This window comes from Podarcis filfolensis, assembly GCF_964270895.1.
Source record: "Podarcis filfolensis genome assembly, contig: HAP1_SCAFFOLD_89, whole genome shotgun sequence".
NCBI classification, from domain to species: Eukaryota; Metazoa; Chordata; class Lepidosauria; order Squamata; family Lacertidae; genus Podarcis; species Podarcis filfolensis.
Genome location: NW_028149480.1, coordinates 98443 through 116443, shown reverse-complemented (window position 1 = coordinate 116443; position 18001 = coordinate 98443). Strand labels below are relative to the sequence as shown.

The 18001-nt window shown below is 40.0% G+C and overlaps 1 protein-coding gene across 1 annotated transcript; it reads left to right on the top strand.

The window, feature by feature from the left end:
- The first annotated feature begins 646 nt into the window (after positions 1–646).
- EDF1 (endothelial differentiation related factor 1) lies at positions 647–17431 on the top strand. Its single transcript, XM_083631707.1, has 5 exons — positions 647–747; positions 8874–8925; positions 15931–16091; positions 17039–17132; positions 17214–17431. The coding sequence occupies exons 1-5, from the start codon at positions 670–672 to the stop codon at positions 17273–17275; spliced, it is 447 nt and encodes a 148-aa protein (XP_083487833.1). The 5' UTR covers positions 647–669; the 3' UTR covers positions 17276–17431.
- Positions 17432–18001: the final 570 nt, after the last annotated feature.

The following is an 18001-nucleotide window of genomic DNA, read 5'->3' as shown; positions in this document are numbered from 1 at the left end:
GCGGCGGGGCCGCCATGTTGGTTGAGGGCGGCGGGGCCGCCATGTTGGTTGAGGGCAGCGGGGCCTAGGCTAGATTTCTGCGTTTCAGGGCTCAGACCAGATGCCTCTTGAGGTCCCATTTCTGCATTTCTCCTGATTATTATATAGGGGACGAGGGCAAGCGGACGGGATAGAGGGAAACGGGGAAGAAAGGGCGGAAGAGGCGGCGCCGCCGCCATGTTGGTTGAGGGCAGCGGGGCCTAGACTAGATTTCTGCATTTCTCCTTATTATTATATATGGGACGCGGGGACGCGAAAGAGGGAGGGGGAAGAAAGGGCGGAAGAGGCGGCGCCGACGCCATGTTGGTTGAGGGCCGTCGGCCATCCTTTCTGCGCATGCTCTACAGCCCGGGCAGCTTCACAGTCGCTTCTGGGCATGCTCAACAACCTAGAGCAAGGAGCGTTTCAAAGCACCTACGGTCGTTTCTGCGCATGCTCAACAGCCCGGGCAGCGCCAACGACGCTTCTGCGCATGCTCCCCGTAAAGAGCGAGGGGCGTGACGCGCCGCCACCGGCCAATCCCGCGACGCCGCTTTAGGCCAGGCGAAGCCGATTGGCGGGCGCGCCTCCGCGAGGCGGGCCCTTCTTCAGGAGCGGCCAATGGGCGGCGGAGCCAGCCAGAGCGGCGCCATGGCGGAGAGCGACTGGGACACGGTGACGGTGCTGCGCAAGAAGGGGCCCAGCGCGGCCCAGGCCAAGTCCAAGCAGGTGAGCAGCGGAGGCCTCTCCCCGCACAACCGCCGCCGGCCCTCTCACGGGGCGTTCTGGTTAGGCCCGGCCGCGACGCGCCCCTCAAAAGCCCCTCGCCCGCCGAGGCCACGCCCCCCGGCGGCTCCCATTGGCCGAGCCCCTCGCCCGCCAAAACGGCGGCGCGCCAGGCCACGCCCTCTCAAAATGGCGCCCGGAATTCTCCTCAGAAAGGCTTTTTTTCCCCTCAGTTGATATTTCAGTTTAAATTCCCATTAAATTAAATTAAAATTAATTAATTCCATAGGATTAAACAGGAATAGGCTCTGTTCCATTTAAATTTTAAGTTCAAATGAAGTTAAAAATGAGCAAGCTCCCTTCAATTTCAATTAAATTAAATTAAAATTAATTAATTCCATTGGATTTAAATAGGATTAAAGAGGAATAGGTTCTGTTCCATTTGAATTTCAAGTTCAAATTAAGCTAAAAATGAACAAGCTCCCTTCAATTTAAATTAAATTAAAATTAATTAATTCCATTGGATTTAATCTGTTCAATTTGAATTTTAAGCCCCATTTAAATTAAATTAAAAATGAGCAAGCTCCATTCAGTTTAATGAGAAATAAGTGAATTGCATTCAATTTAATGAATAAATTAATTGCATTCAGTTTAAATTGGATTAAAAAGTTCCATTAAATGGGATTAAAAATAAATTAATTGCCAATAAGTGAATTGCGTTCAATTTAATGAATAAATTAATTGCATTCAGTTTAAATTGGATTAAAAAGTTCCATTAAATGGGATTAAAAATAAATTAATTGCCAATAAGTGAATTGCGTTCCATTTAATGAATAAATTAATTGCATTCAGTTTAAATTGGATTAAAAAGTTCCATTAAATGGAATTAAAAATAAATTAATTGCCAATAAGTGAATTGCGTTCCATTGAAATTCGATTAAAAATAAGTGAATTCCATTCAATTTAATGAATAAATTAATTGCATTCAGTTTAAATTGGATTAAAAAGTTCCATTAAATGGAATTAAAAATAAATTAATTGCCCATAAGTGAATTGCGTTCCATTGAAATTCGATGAAAAATAAGTGAATTCCATTCAATTTAATGAATAAATTAATTGCATTCAGTTTAAATTGGATTAAAAATAAGTAGGTTCCATTAAATGGAATTAAAAATAAATTAATTGCCAATAAGTGAATTGCGTTCCATTTAAATTTGATTAAAAATAAGTGAATTCCATTCAATTGAATGAATAAATTAATTGCATTCAGTTTAAATTGGATTAGAAATAAGTAGGTTCCATTAAATGGAATTAAAAATAAATTAATTGCCAATAAGTGAATTGCGTTCCATTGAAATTCGATTAAAAATAAGCGAATTCCATTCAATTTAATGAAAAGTAAATTAATTGCATTCAGTTTAAATTGGATTAGAAATAAGTAGGTTCCATTAAATGGAATTAAAAATAAATTAATTGCCAATAAGTGAATTGCGTTCCATTTAAATTTGATTAAAAATAAGCGAATTCCATTCAATTTAATGAAAAGTAAATTAATTGCATTCAGTTTAAATTGGATTAGAAATAAGTAAGTGCCATTAAATGGAATTAAAAATAAATTAATTGCAAATAAGTGAATTGCGTTCCATTGAAATTCGATTAAAAATAAGCGAATTCCATTCAATTTAATGAATAAATTAATTGCATTCAGTTTAAATTGGATTAAAAATAAGTAAGTTCCATTAAATGGAATTAAAAATAAATTAATTGCCAATAAGTGAATTGCGTTCCATTTAAATTCGATTAAAAATAAGTGAATTCCATTCAATTTAATGAAAAGTAAATTAATTGCATTCAGTTGAAATTGGATTAAAAATAAGTAGGTGCCATTAAATGGAATTAAAAATAAATTAATTGCCAATAAGTGAATTGCGTTCCATTTAAATTCCATTAAAAATAAGTGAATTCCATTCAATTTAATGAATAAATTAATTGCATTCAGTTTAAATTGGATTAAAAAGTTCCATTAAATGGGATCAAAAATAAATTAATTGCCAATAAGTGAATTGCGTTCCATTTAAATTGGATTAAAAATAAGCGAATTCCATTCAATTTAATGAATAAATTAATTGCATTCAGTTTAAATTGGATTAAAAAGTTCCATTAAATGGAATTAAAAATAAATTAATTGCAAATAAGTGAATTGCGTTCCATTTAAATTCGATTAAAAATAAGTGAATTCCATTCCATTGAATGAAAAGTAAATTAATTGCATTCAGTTTAAATTGGATTAAAAAGTTCCATTAAATGGAATTAAAAATAAATTAATTGCCAATAAGTGAATTGCGTTCCATTGAAATTCGATTAAAAATAAGTGAATTCCATTCAATTTAATGAAAAGTAAATCAATTCCATTCAGTTTAAATTGGATTAGAAATAAGTAGGTTCCATTAAATGGGATTAAAAATAAATTAATTGCCAATGAGTGAATTGCGTTCCATTTAAATTGGATGAAAAATAAGTGAATTCCATTCAATTGAATGAATAAATTAATTGCATTCAGTTTAAATTGGATTAAAAATAAGTGAATTCCATTCCATTTAATGAATAAATTAATTGCATTCAGTTTAAATTGGATTAAAAAGTTCCATTAAATGGGATTAAAAATAAATTAATTGCCAATAAGTGAATTGCGTTCCATTGAAATTCGATTAAAAATAAGCGAATTCCATTCAATTGAATGAATAAATTAATTGCATTCAGTTTAAATTGGATTAAAAATAAGTGAATTCCATTCAATTGAATGAATAAATTAATTGCATTCAGTTTAAATTGGATTAAAAAGTTCCATTAAATGGAATTAAAAATAAATTAATTGCCAATAAGTGAATTGCGTTCCATTTAAATTCGATTAAAAATAAGTGAATTCCATTCAATTTAATGAAAAGTTAGTTTAAATTGGATTAAAAATAAGTAGGTGCCATTAAATGGAATTAAAAATAAATTAATTGCCCATAAGTGAATTGCGTTCCATTGAAATTCGATGAAAAATAAGCGAATTCCATTCAATTTAATGAATAAATTAATAGCATTCAGTTTAAATTGGATTAAAAATAAGTGAATTCCATTCAATTGAATGAATAAATTAATTGCATTCAGTTTAAATTGGATTAAAAAGTTCCATTAAATGGGATTAAAAATAAATTAATTGCCAATAAGTGAATTGCGTTCCATTTAAATTCGATTAAAAATAAGCGAATTCCATTCAATTGAATGAAAAGTAAATCAATTGCATTCAGTTTAAATTGGATTAGAAATAAGTAGGTTCCATTAAATGGAATTAAAAATAAATTAATTGCCAATAAGTGAATTGCGTTCCATTGAAATTCGATTAAAAATAAGTGAATTCCATTCAATTTAATGAATAAATTAATTGCATTCAGTTTAAATTGGATTAAAAAGTTCCATTAAATGGAATTAAAAATAAATTAATTGCCAATAAGTGATTTGCGTTCCATTTAAATTAGATTAAAAATAAGCGAATTCCATTCAATTTAATGAAAAGTAAATTAATTGCATTCAGTTTAAATTGGATTAAAAATCAGTAGGTTCCATTAAATGGAATTAAAAATAAATTAATTGCCAATAAGTGAATTGCGTTCCATTTCAATTCGATTAAAAATAAGCGAATTCCATTCAGTTTAATGAATAAATTAATTGCATTCAGTTTAAATTGGATTAAAAAGTTCCATTAAATGGAATTAAAAATAAATTAATTGCCAATAAGTGAATTGCGTTCCATTTAAATTCGATTAAAAATAAGCGAATTCCATTCAATTGAATGAAAAGTAAATTAATTTCATTCAGTTTAAATTGGATTAAAAATAAGTGAATTCCATTCAATTGAATGAATAAATTAATTGCATTCAGTTTAAATTGGATTAAAAAGTTCCATTAAATGGGATTAAAAATAAATTAATTGCCAATAAGTGAATTGCGTTCCATTTAAATTCGATTAAAAATAAGTGAATTCCATTCAATTTAATGAATAAATTAATTGCATTCAGTTTAAATTGGATTAAAAAGTTCCCTTAAATGGGATTAAAAATAAATTAATTGCCAATAAGTGAATTGCGTTCCATTGAAATTCGATTAAAAATAAGTGAATTCCATTCAGTTTAATGAAAAGTAAATTAATTGCATTCAGTTTAAATTGGATTAGAAATAAGTAAATTCCATTAAATGGAATTAAAAATAAATTAATTGCCAATAAGTGAATTGCGTTCCATTGAAATTCGATGAAAAATAAGCGAATTCCATTCAATTGAATGAATAAATTAATTGCATTCAGTTTAAATTGGATTAAAAATAAGTAAGTTCCATTAAATGGAATTAAAAATAAATTAATTGCCAATAAGTGAATTGCGTTCCATTTAAATTTGATTAAAAATAAGTGAATTCCATTCAATCTAATGAAAAGTAAGTTTAAATTGGATTAAAAATAAGTAGGTTCCATTAAATGGAATTAAAAATAAATTAATTGCCAATAAGTGAATTGCGTTCCATTGAAATTCGATTAAAAATAAGTGAATTCCATTCAATTGAATGAATAAATTAATTGCATTCAGTTTAAATTGGATTAAAAAGTTCCATTAAATGGAATTAAAAATAAATTAATTGCCCATAAGTGAATTGCGTTCCATTGAAATTCGATTAAAAATAAGTGAATTCCATTCAATGTAATGAAAAGTAAATTAATTGCATTCAGTTTAAATTGGATTAAAAGTGCCATTAAATGGAATTAAAAATAAATTAATTGCCAATAAGTGAATTGCGTTCCATTGAAATTCGATTAAAAATAAGCGAATTCCATTCAATTGAATGAAAAGTAAATTAATTGCATTCAGTTTAAATTGGATTAGAAATAAGTAGGTTCCATTAAATGGGATTAAAAATAAATTAATTGCCAATAAGTGAATTGCGTTCCATTTAAATTCGATTAAAAATAAGCGAATTCCATTCAGTTTAATGAAAAGTAAATTAATTGCATTCAGTTGAAATTGGATTAGAAATAAGTAGGTTCCATTAAATGGAATTAAAAATAAATTAATTGCCAATAAGTGAATTGCGTTCCATTTAAATTGGATGAAAAATAAGTGAATTCCATTCAATTTAATGAATAAATTAATTGCATTCAGTTTAAATTGGATTAAAAAGTTCCATTAAATGGAATTAAAAATAAATTAATTGCCAATAAGTGAATTGCGTTCCATTTAAATTTGATTAAAAATAAGCGAATTCCATTCCGTTTAATGAAAAGTAAATTAATTGCATTCAGTTTAAATTGGATTAAAAATAAGTAGGTGCCATTAAATGGAATTAAAAATAAATTAATTGCAAATAAGTGAATTGCGTTCCATTGAAATTCGATTAAAAATAAGTGAATTCCATTCAATTGAATGAAAAGTAAATCAATTCCATTCAGTTGAAATTGGATTAGAAATAAGTAAGTGCCATTAAATGAAATTAAAAATAAATTAATTGCAAATAAGTGAATTGCGTTCCATTGAAATTCGATTAAAAATAAGCGAATTCCATTCAATTTAATGAAAAGTAAATTAATTGCATTCAGTTTAAATTGGATTAGAAATAAGTAGGTGCCATTAAATGGGATTAAAAATAAATTAATTGCCAATAAGTGAATTGCGTTCCATTTAAATTCGATTAAAAATAAGCGAATTCCATTCAATTGAATGAAAAGTAAATTAATTGCATTCAGTTTAAATTGGATTAGAAATAAGTAGGTTCCATTTAATGGGATTAAAAATAAATTAATTGCCAATAAGTGAATTGCGTTCCATTTAAATTCGATTAAAAATAAGTGAATTCCATTCAATTTAATGAATAAATTAATTGCATTCAGTTTAAATTGGATTAAAAAGTTCCATTAAATGGAATTAAAAATAAATTAATTGCCAATAAGTGAATTGCGTTCCATTTAAATTCGATTAAAAATAAGTGAATTCCATTCAGTTTAATGAAAGGTAAATTAATTGCATTCAGTTTAAATTGGATTAGAAATAAGTAGGTTCCATTAAATGGAATTAAAAATAAATTAATTGCCAATAAGTGAATTGCGTTCCATTGAAATTCGATTAAAAATAAGTGAATTCCATTCAATTTAATGAAAAGTAAATTAATTGCATTCAGTTAAAATTGGATTAGAAATAAGTAGGTTCCATTAAATGGAATTAAAAATAAATTACTTGCCAATAAGTGAATTGCGTTCCATTTAAATTCGATTAAAAATAAGTGAATTCCATTCAATTGAATGAATAAATTAATTGCATTCAGTTTAAATTGGATTAGAAATAAGTAGGTGCCATTAAATGGAATTAAAAATAAATTAATTGCCAATAAGTGAATTGCGTTCCATTTAAATTCGATTAAAAATAAGTGAGTTCCCTTCAATGGGATTAAAAATAAATAAGTCCCATTCAGTTTAAAATGGATTAAAAATAAGTAAGTTCCATTCAGTTTAAACTGAATCGAAAATAAATAAGTTCCATTCAATTTAAATGGGATTAAAAATAAGTTCCATTCAATTTAAATGGAATTGAGAATAAATAAGTTCCATTCAATTTAAATGGGATTAAAAATAAGTTCCATTCAATTTAAATGGGATTAAAAATAAGTTCCATTCAATTTAAATTGCATTAAAAATAAGTTCCATTCAATTTAAATTGCATTAAAAATAAGTTCCATTCAATTGCATTAAAAATAAGTTCCATTCAATTTAAATTGCATTAAAAATAAGTTCCATTCAATTTAAATGGGATTAAAAATAAGTTCCATTCAATTTAAATTGCATTAAAAATAAGTTCCATTCAATTTCAATTGCATTAAAAATCAGTTCCATTCAATTTCAATTGCATTAAATATAAGTTCCATTCAATTTAAATTGCATTGAAAATAAATTCCATTCAATTTAAATTGCATTAAAAATAAGTTCCATTCAATTTAAATTGAACTGAGAATAAATCAGTCCCATTATACATCTACTTTTATATATATATATTTCATTTTACAACAATGCGGGCTTTTCTCTGCATAGCCACCAAATTCCTTAATTATTTGTTTCCTCTAAAAAATTTGATACGTATTATTTGTTTCCTCTAAAAATTTGGATACCTATTATTTGTTTCCTCTAAAAATTTGGATACGTATTATTTGTTTCCTCTAAAAAATTTGATACGTATTATTTGCTCCTCTAAAAATTTGGATACATATTAAGATGGCTAGGATATTTGCCATAATAATAATAATAATAATAATAATAATAATAATAATAATAACAACAACAACAAAAACAGCAACAATATTGGTCCTTTTATGTTTACGCTAACATTTCAAGTTTTTTCCCATCGGTTCTGAAATATTAGATATTAATATATAATTTAATATAATTCTGATTAAATTAGACAGGACCCTGGTTTGATTCTGATTAAATTAGACAAGACCCTGGTTGGATTGTGATTATATTAGACAGGACCCTGGTTGGATTGTTTTTATTTATTTCTTTTTAATTAATTTTATTGAGTACAAATTAGAAAAAATACAAATATACGAGCCAAAAGGAAAAACATGTAACCAATGGTTGGATTCTGATTCTGATGCTTATATTAAACAGGACCCTGATTTAATTCTGATTATATTAGACAGGACCCTGATTTAATTCTGATTATATTAGACAGGACCCTGATTTAATTCTGATTAAATTAGACAGGACCCTGATTTAATTCTGATTATAATAGACAGGACCCTGATTTAATTCTGATTATATTAGACAGGACCCTGGTTGGATTCTGATTATACTAGACAGGGCCTAATAACAAATCTGAATAAATAAAAATCTGTACGTCTCTCTATAAAACCCCAAGAATAAGAATTAACTAGTCTCATAAAAAATGAGACAGATCTGCGGAGAAGACTTTCCAACGCGGGGGAAAAAGAGAGACCATGCAAACCAAGAAAATCTTTATTAAATACATAATTCAGGAATTAAAAAGAAGAAAAATTAATATATATATATTTTTTAATTTCTCCCCTAACGTCCGTCTTTTCTGCCCCAGGCTGTCCTGGCAGCTCAGAGGCGAGGCGACGACGTGGAGACCTCGAAGAAATGTAAGGTTCCCCAATTTTTAAGGGTATTTGCAATTTTTAACGGTATTTATTGGAATTTATTCATCATCATCATCATCATTATTATTATTATTAATGGAATTTATTTACTGATATAGATGCGCAGGTCTCAGGGTGGGAGAAAGAAACAGCGGGGTTTTTTTACCGGGGAAGAGGTAAAAAGAGATTTTCCTGTGCCTGGAAAATCCCTGATTTTGGCTGCTGGTCCCTTATTTTCAAATCTGCAAGTTGCATCCTTCTACTTCCTGTCTCCTCCTGCCTCCTTCCTCCTCCTCCTCCTTGGGTACCTTCTACTTCCTCCTTGAAGCATCCTTCTTCTTCCTGCCTCCTCCTGCATCCTTCCTCCTCCTCCTTGAAGCATCCTTCTACTTCCTGTCTCCTCCTGCATCCTTCCTACTCCTTGAAGCATCCTCCTTCTTCCTGCCTCCTCCTGCATCCTTCCTCCTCCTCCTTGAAGAATCCTTCTACTTCCTGTCTCCTCCTGCCTCCTTCCTCCTCCTTGGGTACCACTCCTCCTCCTTGAAGCATCCTTCTTCTTCCTGTCTCCTCCTGCATCCTTCCTCCTCCTTGGGTACCACTCCTCCTCCTTGAAGCATCCTTCTTCCTCCTGTCTCCTCCTGCATCCTTCCTCCTCCTCCTCCTTGGGTACCACTCCTCCTCCTTGAAGAATCCTTCTTCCTCCTGTCTCCTCCTGCATCCTTCCTCCTCCTCCTCCTTGGGTACCACTCCTCCTCCTTGAAGCATCCTTCTTCCTCCTGTCTCCTCCTGCATCCTTCCTCCTCCTCCTCCTTGGGTACCACTCCTACTTGAAGCATCCTTCTTCTTCCTGTCTCCTCCTGCCTCCTTCCTCCTCCTCCTCCTTGGGTACCACTCCTCCTCCTTGAAGCATCCTTCTTCTTCCTGCCTCCTCCTGCCTCCTTCCTCCTCCTTGGGTACCACTCCTCCTCCTTGAAGCATCCTTCTTCCTCCTGTCTCCTCCTGCATCCTTCCTCCTCCTCCTCCTTGGGTACCACTCCTCCTACTTGAAGCATCCTTCTACTTCCTGCCTCCTCCTTCCTCCTCCTCCTCCTTGGGTACCACTCCTACTTGAAGCATCCTTCTTCTTCCTGTCTCCTCCTGCATCCTTCCTCCTCCTCCTCCTTGGGTACCACTCCTCCTCCTTGAAAAATCCTTCTACTTCCTGTCTCCTCCTGCCTCCTTCCTTCTCCTCCTCCTTGGGTACCACTCCTCCTCCTTGAAGCATCCTTCTTCTTCCTGTCTCTTCCTGCCTCCTTCTTCCTCCTCCTTGAAGCATCCTTCTTCTTCCTGTCTCCTCCTGCCTCCTTCTTCCTATTCCTTGAAGCATCCTTCTTCCTGTCTCCTCCTGCCTCCTTCCTCCTCCTCCTCCTTGGGTACCACTCCTCCTCCTTGAAGCATCCTTCTACTTCCTGTCTCCTCCTGCATCCTTCCTCCTCCTCCTTGAAGCATCCTCCTTCTTCCTGTCTCCTCCTGCATCCTTCCTCCTCCTTGGGTACCACTCCTCCTCCTTGAAGCATCCTTCTACTTCCTGTCTCCTCCTGCATCCTTCCTCCTCCTCCTTGAAGAATCCTTCTACTTCCTGTCTCCTCCTGCATCCTTCCTCCTCCTCCTTGAAGCATCCTTCTTCTTCCTGTCTCCTCCTGCATCCTTCCTCCTCCTCCTTGAAGCATCCTTCTTCTTCCTGTCTCTTCCTGCATTCTTCCTCCTCCTCCTTGAAGAATCCTTCTACTTCCTGCCTCCTCCTGCATCCTTCCTCCTCCTCCTTGAAGCATCCTTCTTCTTCCTGTCTCCTCCTGCATCCTTCTTCCTACTCCTTGAAGCATCCTTCTTCCTGTCTCCTCCTGCCTCCTTCCTCCTCCTCCTCCTTGGGTACCACTCCTCCTTGAAGCATCCTTCTTCCTGTCTCCTCCTGCATCCTTCCTCCTCCTTGGGTACCACTCCTCCTCCTTGAAGCATCCTTCTTCTTCCTGTCTCCTCCTGCATCCTTCCTCCTCCTCCTTGAAGCATCCTTCTTCTTCCTGTCTCCTCCTGCCTCCTTCCTCCTCCTCCTCCTTGGGTACCACTCCTCCTTGAAGCATCCTTCTTCCTGTCTCCTCCTGCATCCTTCCTCCTCCTTGGATACCACTCCTCCTCCTTGAAGCATCCTTCTTCTTCCTGTCTCCTCCTGCCTCCTTCTTCCTACTCCTTGAAGCATCCTTCTTCCTGTCTCCTCCTGCCTCCTTCCTCCTCCTCCTCCTTGGGTACCACTCCTACTTGAAGCATCCTTCTTCTTCCTGTCTCCTCCTGCCTCCTTCCTCCTCCTCCTTGAAGCATCCTTCTTCTTCCTGCCTCCTCCTGCATCCTTCCTCCTCCTTGGGTACCACTCCTACTCCTTGAAGCATCCTTCTACTTCCTGTCTCCTCCTACATCCTTCCTCCTCCTCCTCCTTGGGTACCACTCCTACTCCTTGAAGCATCCTTCTACTTCCTGCCTCCTCCTGCATCCTTCCTCCTCCTCCTCCTTGAAACAGCTATGGCTCTGAAGCCGAACATACCTGTGCCTGGAAAATCCCTGATTTTGGCTGCTGGTCCCTTATTTTCAAATCTGCAAGTTGCATCCTTCCTCCTCCTTGGGTACCACTCCTCCTTGAAGCATCCTTCTACTTCCTGCCTCCTCCTACATCCTTCCTCCTCCTCCTCCTTGGGTACCACTCCTCCTCCTTGAAGAATCCTTCTACTTCCTGTCTCCTCCTGCCTCCTTCCTCCTCCTCCTCCTTGGGTACCACTCCTCCTCCTTGAAGAATCCTTCTTCTTCCTGCCTCCTCCTGCATCCTTCCTCCTCCTTGGGTACCACTCCTCCTCCTTGAAGCATCCTTCTACTTCCTGTCTCTTCCTGCATCCTTCCTCCTCCTCCTTGAAGCATCCTTCTTCTTCCTGCCTCCTTCCTCCTCCTCCTTGAAGCATCCTTCTTCTTCCTGCCTCCTCCTGCATCCTTCCTCCTCCTCCTCCTTGAAACAGCTATGGCTCTGAAGCCGAACATACCTGTGCCTGGAAAATCCCTGATTTTGGCTGCTGGTCCCTTATTTTCGAGGCTGCTGGTCCCTTATTTTCAAATCTGCAAGTTGCATCCTTCCTCCTCCTTGGGTACCACTCCTCCTTGAAGCATCCTTCTACTTCCTGTCTCCTCCTGCCTCCTTCCTCCTCCTCCTCCTTGGGTACCACTCCTCCTCCTTGAAGAATCCTTCTTCTTCCTGCCTCCTCCTTCCTCCTCCTCCTCCTTGGGTACCACTCCTCCTCCTTGAAGCATCCTTCTTCTTCCTGTCTCCTCCTGCATCCTTCCTCCTCCTCCTTGAAGCATCCTTCTTCTTCCTGTCTCCTCCTGCATCCTTCCTCCTCCTCCTTGAAGCATCCTTCTTCTTCCTGTCTCCTCCTGCCTCCTTCCTCCTCCTCCTCCTTGGGTACCACTCCTCCTCCTTGAAGCATCCTTCTACTTCCTGTCTCTTCCTGCATTCTTCTTCCTACTCCTTGAAGCATCCTTCTACTTCCTGTCTCCTCCTGCCTCCTTCCTCCTCCTCCTTGAAGCATCCTTCTTCTTCCTGTCTCCTCCTGCATCCTTCCTCCTCCTCCTTGAAGCATCCTTCTACTTCCTGTCTCCTCCTCCCTCCTTCCTCCTCCTCCTTGAAGAATCCTTCTACTTCCTGTCTCCTCCTCCCTCCTTCCTCCTCCTCCTTGAAGCATCCTTCTACTTCCTGTCTCCTCCTGCCTCCTTCCTCCTCCTCCTTGAAGCATCCTTCTTCTTCCTGTCTCCTCCTGCATCCTTCCTCCTCCTTGGGTACCACTCCTCCTCCTTGAAGAATCCTTCTTCCTGTCTCCTCCTGCATCCTTCCTCCTCCTCCTCCTTGGGTACCACTCCTACTCCTTGAAGCATCCTTCTTCTTCCTGTCTCCTCCTGCATCCTTCCTACTCCTTGAAGCATCCTTCTTCTTCCTGTCTCCTCCTCCCTCCTTCCTCCTCCTCCTTGAAGAATCCTTCTACTTCCTGTCTCCTCCTCCCTCCTTCCTCCTCCTCCTTGAAGCATCCTTCTACTTCCTGTCTCCTCCTGCCTCCTTCCTCCTCCTCCTTGAAGCATCCTTCTTCTTCCTGTCTCCTCCTGCATCCTTCCTCCTCCTTGGGTACCACTCCTCCTCCTTGAAGAATCCTTCTTCCTGTCTCCTCCTGCATCCTTCCTCCTCCTCCTCCTTGGGTACCACTCCTACTCCTTGAAGCATCCTTCTTCTTCCTGTCTCCTCCTGCATCCTTCCTACTCCTTGAAGCATCCTTCTTCTTCCTGCCTCCTCCTGCATCCTTCCTACTCCTTGAAGCATCCTTCTTCTTCCTGTCTCCTCCTGCATCCTTCCTACTCCTTGAAGCATCCTTCTTCTTCCTGCCTCCTCCTGCATCCTTCCTCCTCCTTGAAGCATCCTTCTTCTTCCTGTCTCCTCCTGCATCCTTCCTCCTCCTCCTCCTTGGGTACCACTCCTACTCCTTGAAGCATCCTTCTTCTTCCTGTCTCATCCTGCATCCTTCCTCCTCCCCCTTGAAGCATCCTTCTTCTTCCTGTCTCCTCCTGCATCCTTCCTCCTCCTCCTTGAAGCATCCTTCTTCTTCCTGTCTCCTCCTACATCCTTCTTCCTCCTCCTTGAAGCATCCTTCTTCTTCCTGTCTCCTCCTGCATCCTTCCTCCTTGAAGCATCCTTCTTCTTCCTGTCTCCTCCTGCATCCTTCCTCCTCCTCCTTGAAGAATCCTTCTTCTTCCTGCCTCCTCCTGCATCCTTCCTCGTCCTCCTTGAAGCATCCTTCTTCCTGTCTCCTCCTACATCCTTCCTCCTCCTCCTTGAAGCATCCTTCTTCTTCCTGTCTCCTCCTACATCCTTCTTCCTCCTCCTTGAAGCATCCTTCTTCTTCCTGCCTCCTCCTGCATCCTTCCTCCTTGAAGCATCCTTCTTCTTCCTGTCTCCTCCTGCATCCTTCCTCCTCCTCCTTGAAGCATCCTTCTTCTTCCTGTCTCCTCCTGCATCCTTCCTCCTCCTCCTTGAAGCATCCTTCTTCTTCCTGTCTCCTCCTGCATCCTTCCTCCTCCTCCTTGAAGAATCCTTCTTCTTCCTGCCTCCTCCTGCATCCTTCCTCGTCCTCCTTGAAGCATCCTTCTTCCTGTCTCCTCCTACATCCTTCCTCCTCCTCCTTGAAGCATCCTTCTTCTTCCTGTCTCCTCCTACATCCTTCTTCCTCCTCCTTGAAGCATCCTTCTTCTTCCTGTCTCCTCCTGCATCCTTCCTTCTCCTCCTTGAAGCATCCCTCTTCTTCCTGTCTCCTCCTGCATCCTTCCTCCTCCTCCTTGAAGCATCCTTCTTCTTCCTGTCTCCTCCTGCATCCTTCCTCCTCCTCCTTGAAGCATCCCTCTTCTTCCTGTCTCCTCCTGCATCCTTCCTCCTTGAAGCATCCTTCTTCTTCCTGTCTCCTCCTGCATCCTTCCTCCTCCTCCTTGAAGCATCCTTCTACTTCCTGTCTCCTCCTGCCTCCTTCTTCCTCCTCCTTGAAGCATCCTTCTACTTCCTGTCTCCTCCTTCCTCCTTCCTCCTCCTTGGGTACCACTCCTACTCCTTGAAGCATCCTTCTACTTCCTGTCTCCTCCTGCATCCTTCCTCCTCCTCCTCCTTGGGTACCACTCCTCCTCCTTGAAGAGTCCTTCTACTTCCTGTCTCATCCTGCATCCTTCCTCCTCCTCCTTGAAGCATCCTTCTACTTCCTGTCTCCTCCTGCCTCCTTCTTCCTCCTCCTTGAAGCATCCTTCTTCCTGTCTCCTCCTTCCTCCTTCCTCCTCCTTGGGTACCACTCCTACTCCTTGAAGCATCCTTCTACTTCCTGTCTCCTCCTGCATCCTTCTTCCTCCTCCTTGAAGCATCCTTCTACTTCCTGCCTCCTCCTGCCTCCTTCTTCCTCCTCCTTGAAGAATCCTTCTACTTCCTGTCTCATCCTGCATCCTTCCTCCTCCTCCTTGAAGCATCCTTCTTCTTCCTGTCTCCTCCTGCATCCTTCCTCCTCCTTGGGTACCACTCCTCCTCCTTGAAGCATCCTTCTACTTCCTGCCTCCTCCTGCCTCCTTCCTCCTCCTCCTCCTTGGGTACCACTCCTCCTCCTTGAAGCATCCTTCTACTTCCTGCTTCCTCCTTCCTCCTCCTCTTCCTTGGGTACCACTCCTCCTCCTTGAAGCATCCTTCTTCTTCCTGCCTCCTCCTGCATCCTTCCTCCTACTCCTTGAAGCATCCTTCTTCTTCCTGTCTCCTCCTGCATCCTTCCTTCTCCTCCTTGAAGCATCCTTCTTCTTCCTGTCTCCTCCTGCATCCTTCCTCCTCCTCCTTGAAGCATCCTTCTTCTTCTTGTCTCCTCCTACATCCTTCCTCCTCCTCCTCCTTGGGTACCACTCCTCCTCCTTGAAGAATTCTTCTACTTCCTGTCTCCTCCTGCATCCTTCCTCCTCCTTGGGTACCACTCCTCCTCCTTGAAGAATTCTTCTACTTCCTGTCTCCTCCTGCATCCTTCCTCCTACTCCTTGAAGCATCCTTCTTCTTCCTGCCTCCTCCTGCATCCTTCCTCCTCCTCCTCCTTGGGTACCACTCCTACTTGAAGCATCCTTCTTCTTCCTTTCTCCTCCTACATCCTTCCTCCTCCTCCTCCTCCTTGGGTACCACTCCTCCTCCTTGAAACAGCTATGGCTCTGAAGCCGAACATACCTGTGCCTGGAAAATCCCTGATTTTGGCTGCTGGTCCCTTATTTTCAGCTATGATCTAGACTGACCGCTGAAATGCAGAAATGGGACCCCAAGAGGCATCTAGTCTATTTCTATCCCTATTTTATTTTCCCGGGGAAGAAAGGGAGAGAGACATAGGCAGCACGTTGTCATTTCCTGTCCGGACAGGAAGTGATGTCGCCTCGCTTTGTCCCTCCTCGCAGGGGCGGCGGGCCAGAACAAGCAGCACTCCATCACCAAGAACACGGCCAAGCTGGACCGGGAGACGGAGGAGCTGCACCACGACCGGGTGCCGCTGGAGGTGGGCAAAGTCATCCAGCAGGGGCGCCAGGGCAAGGGGCTGACCCAGAAGGACCTGGCGACGGTAAGGATTAAAATAATTATATTCTAATTAATTATAATATAATTAAAATAATTAAAAATCATTAGCTGCTGTTGAGGGTCATTATTAAAAATCATTAGCTGTTGGGAAGAAAGACGTGAAGTGATGAAGTTCATTTAATAATAATAATAATAATAATAATAATAATAATATCTTTGATAAGAATATTGGGTTTGGAAAACCGTTAAGAGGATATACGGTTTGGGGAAACCATTAAAAGGGAAAACTGAAATTCAACCAGGGGGATACGAGGAAGACGCATAACAATGCTACTAATTTTGGTTTAAAGACGGTTGAGATTTGCTTTAAAAAAATATTGGAAAATCAATAAATACCAGACTTTGAGAAGACATCTGAAGGCAGAAGCTTTGAATGTTTGATGTATTACAGTATTTTAATATTTTTTTGGAAGCCGCCCAGAGTGGCTGGGGAAGCCCAGCCAGATGGGCGGGGTAGAAATAAGTTGTTGTTGTTATTATTATTATTATTATTATTATTATTATTATTATTTTAAAAAATGAAAAAAAGGAATGTGCTTTGGCCCCGGAACTCGCATTCGGAGCCAAGACGCCCCCAGGGAAGTCACTTAACAATGTTACTAAGTTTGCTTTAAAGATGGTTGAGATTGACGTTTGTTTGCTTGAAAAAAAGGAAAATCAATTAAAAAATGGAGGAGGAATCAATAAAAATGGAAAAAAATCAATAAAAGGGGGGAGAAATCAATAAAAATGGAAAAAAATCAATAAAAGGGGGGAGAAATCAATTAAAAATGGGAGAAAAACAATAAAAATCAATAAAAAGAATAAAACATATGGAAAATCAATTAAAAAAAAAAGAAAGACAGAGGAATGTGCTTTTGGCCGCGGTAATTTTGGCCCCGAAACTCGCACTCTGAACCCGGAACCAAGACGCCCCTCTTTCTCTTTCAGAAAATCAACGAGAAGCCGCAGGTGATCGCCGACTACGAGTCGGGCAAGGCCATCCCTAACAACCAGGTGCTGGGCAAGATCGAGAGAGCCATCGGTAAGCGGGGCGGCGGGTTCGAGGAGGGGGCGGGGTTCCGGGTTCGAGGAGGCGCGGCTGACCACCTCCCTCTCTTGCCAGGCCTCAAACTCCGCGGGAGGGACATCGGGAAACCCCTCGAAAAGGGCCCCAAGGCGCAGTGAGGACAAAGCCTCGAAAGCCGGGGGGCGCCGGGTGCCCTGGGGCGCCCGGGGTCTCCCCGCCCTCCCGCCCCGACTCCGGGCGGGCGGGAGAAGCCGCCCTCCAACCGGCGGCCCCTCTCCTCTTTCTGCAGATCGAATAAAGCGAATTAAAATGGTTGGCGTGTCTCGAACCCGGGTTTTTGTCTGGCTACGGCTCCCGGGGATGGCGGGTTCAAAGGGGGCACCGTAGAAGCTTCAAACTACATCTCCCAGAATTCTTTGGGGGGGGGGGTAAAGGGCGCCTTAGAAAATTCAAACTACATCTCCCAGAATTCTTTGGGGGACTAGAAGCCTCAAACTACATCTCCCAGAATCCTTTGGGGGACTAGAAGCCTCAAACTACATCTCCCATAATTCTTTGGGGGGCTAGAGGGCGCCTTAGAAAATTCAAACTACATTTCCCAGAATCCTTTGGGGGACCAAAGGGCGCCTTAGAAGCTTCAAACTACATCTCCCAGAATTCTTTGGGGGACTAGAGGGCGCCTTAGAAGCGTCAAACTACATCTCCCAGAATTCTTTGGGGGGCTAGAGGGCGCCTTAGAAGCTTCAAACTACATCTCCCAGAATCGTTTGGGGGACTAGAAGCCTCAAACTACATCTCCCAGAATCCTTTGCAGGGATGCTGTGTTGAAAGGGAACTAGAGGGCGCCTTAGAAGCCTCAAACTACATCTCCCAGAATTCTTTGG

Bases quoted from the DNA above. Each gene is read 5' to 3' on its own strand.
- EDF1 (XM_083631707.1), top strand. From the start codon at position 670: ATGGCGGAGAGCGACTGGGACACGGTGACGGTGCTGCGCAAGAAGGGG. The intron at 748-8,873 runs GTGAGCAGCGGA...TTTCTGCCCCAG, and splicing joins CCCAGGCCAAGTCCAAGCAG to GCTGTCCTGGCAGCTCAGAG. The intron at 8,926-15,930 runs GTAAGGTTCCCC...CCCTCCTCGCAG, and splicing joins CGTGGAGACCTCGAAGAAAT to GGGCGGCGGGCCAGAACAAG.